Source organism: Triticum dicoccoides, chromosome 5A (genome assembly GCF_002162155.2).
Source record: "Triticum dicoccoides isolate Atlit2015 ecotype Zavitan chromosome 5A, WEW_v2.0, whole genome shotgun sequence".
NCBI lineage: Eukaryota > Viridiplantae > Streptophyta > Magnoliopsida > Poales > Poaceae > Triticum > Triticum dicoccoides.
In genome coordinates, this window is record NC_041388.1 from 668,468,689 (window position 1) to 668,474,136 (window position 5,448).

General features: G+C 49.9%; 1 protein-coding gene across 1 annotated transcript; it reads right to left on the reverse strand.

Annotated features, from left to right (window-relative positions):
- LOC119303957 (probable E3 ubiquitin-protein ligase ATL44) lies at positions 1-1,170 on the reverse strand. Its single transcript, XM_037581115.1, has one exon. The coding sequence runs from the start codon at positions 832-834 to the stop codon at positions 214-216; it is 621 nt and encodes a 206-aa protein (XP_037437012.1). The 5' UTR covers positions 835-1,170; the 3' UTR covers positions 1-213.
- Between the last annotated feature and the right edge of the window lie 4,278 nt (positions 1,171-5,448).

The following is a 5,448-nucleotide window of genomic DNA, read 5'->3' on the forward strand; positions in this document are numbered from 1 at the left end:
TACTGAAATTGCTGAAATGTCAACTGAAATTCAAGGGATTTCAGAGTGAAAACCTACTTCATGATCGAGTCCATGAAAACAGGCAGTCACGTCAAAGAGAATGTACAGACATCGATGCCAAACTCACATTCACTGATTCACAATGCACAGACACATTATGCATCCATGCCATTGCCATGTCCGGACCGGGCGGGACTCACTTGCTAGAGCGTGTCACGGCATGAAACGAGCGGCACCGTTGTCGCCGGCGGTCGCCGAGGCGGAGGAGGAGGACGCCTCCTCCATGGCTTCGCACTTGCGGCACCGCTTGGGCTCGGGCGGCGTCTTGCGGGGCGGCGCGTCGGCGACGACGACGCGGCGGCAGGACGGGCAGGAGGAGTGCGCGCGGAGCCAGGCGTCGACGCAGGCGACGTGGAACGCGTGGCCGCACTGCGGCAGCACGCGGATCTCCTCCTTCTCCGCGAACTCCGACAGGCAGATGGCGCACTCCGAGAGGATCCCCTCCTGCGCCGCGGCGGCCGGGCCCCCGCGCGCCGCGACGGCCGCCGCCACGGCGTCCTCGTACGCCAGCTTGGGCAGCGCCATGAGCGCCCTCTTCTTGAGCCCCTTGCTCGCGCCGGGGCCGGAGGAGGAGGCGGCGGATCTGGCGCCGCCGGCGTCGCGGCGGGAGCGCGCGCAGCCGGTGACGGCGGCGAGGCCGACGACGCAGAGGAGCGCGCAGAGCAGCGCGGCGAGGATGACGACGACGTCGGAGTCGGCGCCGAGGGCGTCGGGCGGCTCGGCGGCCTGGAACTGGCCCGGGTAGGTTTGCAGCAGGCGGCGCGCCGACGCCATTGGTCCGTTCTTGGCCGGATCGCCGGATCGGGATGGCAGCGGCGGGCAGGGAGGGGGAGGGGAAGGGGCTGGAGTTTCAGCGCAGCAGTACTCCTACTAGTAATGGCACGCGTATTAATGCGGGCTCGAGAGCGACAGCCGAGAGCGCTCCCATGGTCACTCACTCACTCCGTGTGCTGCGCTGTGTGTCTGCAGCGTGCTCCACGGTCGGTCACCAGTGACGCGAGCGAGATATAAGCCGGGGGATGAGAATCCGGGGCTCGTCACTTGGCTAGCTTTGCCATTTGATTCTTTTGGCCGTGGTCATTACGTACATGCGTGTACCGGCGGGCGGCGGCGGCGGTGGGTGGGCGGCTAGACGCAGCGCGGTGCAATCCGTGGCTCGGAGGTGAGTGGCCCGCGATGCAGGCGTAGGTGGGTGGTGGGGGCTGCCTTGCGGTCACGTCACCTTCTCATTTCCCATCCATGGAGCCGTGTCCCCTCTCTCGCAGGGTCTAGAAACGAAACGAGCGTCCGCAATGAGCACGCCACCGGTGGATGGATGGGCCGTCTATCTGCTCTTCTTTCTTTCTTTTTTTTTGAGGGTTATCTGCTCTTCTTTCTAGTGCCGTGATGAACGCACAAGACTTTGGTTGCCCATTTTGCATCACCCATCAGCTCCACAATTTAGTCACTCAAACGCCCTCCCAAACCTTCAATGAAAAACGGTTGCAACCTTTCTGAATCAATAGGTTAATGTATTATTCTTCTTAGTACCAAAAGTTGCAACCTTCTTGTACAATCTTAACCAACATTGACCTCACGTTTGCTTGAAACCGAAGAACACTCGCAAAATATTGCACTTGTTTTATCCCTTTCACACTTGTAGATGACCTAGTCCGTATGTTTGTCCGTCGTACCGACCTGAAGCAGTACCAGCCACCAGCAATCGCCACATTTTATGAGTGGCAGAGGTGAGCCGAGTTGCTGCGCGATGGCTTAGTCAGTCCGAGCAGCAAATGAGGATCTGTCAACACTTGAGGGAGCGCCGGATGCGCACATCGACGGGAGGACATCCCGCAAGGAGCTCCGAAGGTGGTGCAGGGCACTCGGGGTCGCAACGCAGTCCCATTCTCGATGAAATGCGGCTTTGCCTTCATGGTGGGCCTCCTCGTCGACGAGCACGGTGTGGCGGCGGGGCCTAGATGCGTCGATTCAAAAGACGTGGGGGCAAGCAAATCGAAATGGGGCGGCGAGGGTGGGGGCATGGGGTGTTGGTGGGTGCCGGAGGCAATGCTCTCAACAAAGGCGTGGAGGCGGATGAGCGGGCGAAAAGGCATCCATGCAAGGGCATAGTTTTTTTTGCTGAGAACTCCTTTCTACCGCCCCAAAAATGGGAGTTGGGGGAGGGTTCTTCTTAAATTCCTGGCAGATAAACATCTAGAAAGTTCAACTAGATGTGGCTTAGGGCATCTCCAATGCCAACCCTCAAAACACCCGCATTCGTCTGCGTCGTGCTATCCGGACGTGTTGTGGCATAGAACGAGCGGTCCGGACATTATTCTTCCGTAAACCGGAGACAAGCGTGGGGAGGCTTTCCGGGCGCCCGAACCGCTGCCATGCCCGCGTCTGACCGCCCTGTCCTACACAATCCCCCTCCCTCGCACGCATGTGCTTCCCCCCGAAACGGTCAGCACCGCTCCAGAGCGTCAGTGTCGCATTCATGCCCGGCCAGAGCAGACGCGTCCTCTACCGGCGCCGACATCGAAGCGATGCTACTTATGACAGGCGTTGGGATTTCTCAGAAGAGTAAGGGTGATGTAGTATATTAGTAGATAGTATTTCCCTTAGTTAAAAAGCAAGGTTTATCGAACCAGTAGAAGACTCGCATGTGCTTCCCGCCGAAACGGTCAGCACCGCTCCAGAGCGTCAGTGTCGTATTCATGCCCGGTCAGAGCAGACGTGTCCTCTACCGGCGCCGACATTGAAGCGATGCTACTTATGACAGGCGTTGGGATTTCCCGGAAGAGTAAGGGTGATGTAGTATATTAGTAGATAGTATTTCCCTTAGTTAGAAAGCAAGGATTATCAAACCAGTAGAAGACTCGCAATCAAAGGTCAGTACCTGCACACACACACACACACACACACACACACACACAACAACAACAACAACAACAACAACAACACCAAGAAATTTAGGGTTTTAGTTAATATGAAGTGAATGGACCCGGGGGCCGTAGCGTTCACTAGTGGCATCTCTCTCATGAGTATAATAACGATAGATGAACAAATTACTGTTGAGCAATTGATAAAATTACGCATAGTTATGATGTTGTTCATGGCATGATTAATATATAGGTGTTACGTCCGAGAAAAGTAGACCGTTAATCTTACAAAATCTACTAGTATTATTTCACCCCTCGACCACTATTTTTCATGTATCTTAAGGTATTAAATACGTAATAAACAGAATAATGCTTGGAGCATGACATAATGTAGATAAAGCAGAATCAATCAGTATGATTAAACCCCCATCGTTTTACCCATAGTGGCAATAATACAATACGTGCCTTGCTACTCCTCCTGTCATAGAGTAAGGTCACCGCAAGGTTGAACCCATTACCAAGCACCTCTCTCACTGAAAAAAAATCAATCTAATTGGCCAAAAAAAGATAGATAGATCGAAGAGAAATACAAGTCTATAAAATCACAGATAATATATCTCAGAAAGGACTTAGTTACTTTCAATGAATAATCTGATCATAAACCCACAATTTATCAGATCTCAACAAACACACTGCAAGATTACATCGAATGGATATCTGAAAAGATCATTGTATTGAAGAGAGAGAGAGAGCGCCATCTAGCTACTGATATGGACCCGTAGGTCCCGTGGGAACTACTCACACATCATGGGATCGCGGGAGAGCAGAGGTTTGTGGCGGCGATAAAATTGTTTTGGGTCTCGCTCTGGATGTTTCTCAGTTTTAGGGAATTTAATCATTTATAGCGCTGGAATTAGGTCAGGAGGACCTCTGAGGGGCCCACAAGCTCAGGTAGCGCCCCCCGGACCGCTCTGTGTGACCTTGTTGCCCACTCATAGACCTTCTTGCCTCCCCCCGAAGTTTCTAGGGTCTCTTCTGATCCAGAAAAATCACCATAAAGTTTTATCGTATTTGGACTTTATTTAGTATGTTTTTTCTATGAAACAAAGAAATAGGCAAAAGGCATGAACTGACACTCGTCACTTAGTGAAGAGGTTAATTCCCCAAAACAATATAAAATGACATAGAAAGCATACAAGATTGATAATGTAATAGCATGAAACAATAAAAAAAATACGTTGGAGACGTTACCCGCCGGTGATAGAGCGCCACCCGCATCGCTTCTCGGTGCACGCGACTGCTCCGCGTTCAAACGATATCGCAGTCGTCCATCCGTTTATCCGTCCGCCGCTAACATTAATGTCAGACGGTTGCCGGGAAGCCTCCTCCCACTACAAGAAATATGTCAACTTATGACCTTCTGTCAGTGACCCTCGAAGAATTGGTCATAAATTTATGACCATTTTAGACCAATTGGTCAAAAGCTGTTCAGGGGGCTCCAAACCCTAAACCATTGCGACCATTTTGGACAGAAAGGTCGTAATTTCCTTACACGAAATGGTCACAAAGCAAACAGTGCTAGTCCGCAGCCTTATTTCTAGTTGTTAATGACCAATATAGATGGTCATAGCCTTGTAGATTATGGTGGGTTGTGATGACTAGGCGCCATCTCATCAGTTTTGCCTATGTGTCATGTCCATGTGGCAGTTTTTGCCCTAGGTTGTGAAGCAACCTATATTTCTATCATTCCTAAAATTCCCAAAAAAATCTCATAAATTCTTTGGGGCATATCTTCATCAAATATGTAAAAATCCTTCCTTGCCTAGTTCAAAACTAATTGAACAATATTCATTTTCCTATTATGTTCACAACAACACTTTATGAAGGAAGTGCTATTTATATATTCTTGATTGTCCTCGGAATTTTTGGGCACTCTTTCCTATCCAAATCATTACCGCATGACAAAATTCAGCTCCATTTGCCCAGCAAATCTTCCTCGGCAAATTTCCAAAGTTTTTGTCCACCTAGAAGCATTGTGAAGGAAGTACCTTTTTTATATCTCTAAATGACATGAAATTTATACAGTTCCTTCATATGCCCAAATTATCACCCTCCTCCAAATTGCAGCTCAGTCAAATCATCTATGTGAGCCCAGGTTCAATTTATATTTTATGACCAAATTGGCACGTTGCAAAGCAAGTGTTATATAGACCCCTCCTATTACCCTCAAACTTTTCGGGCACTCTTCCATACCCAAATCATTGCCACATGATAATATTCAGCTCAATTTTCCTAGTAAATCTTTCTCAGGAAATTTCCAAAGTTTCTACCTTGAGAGAAGCTTTGTGAAGTAAGTACTAGCTAGGCTTACCCAAATGATCTGAACATTTACCAGCGCATGACCATACCTATGTAACTTACCTACACCAATTTTTAGCTCATTTAATTCATCCCATCTCTCTCACTAGTTTTCCCAAGTTTTTGTCCATAGAAGAGCATTGTGAAGGAAGTACTACTTTGGCATGTC

Coding starts and splice junctions, on each gene's coding strand:
- LOC119303957 (XM_037581115.1), bottom strand. CDS start 834: ATGGCGTCGGCGCGCCGCCTGCTGCAAACCTACCCGGGCCAGTTCCAG.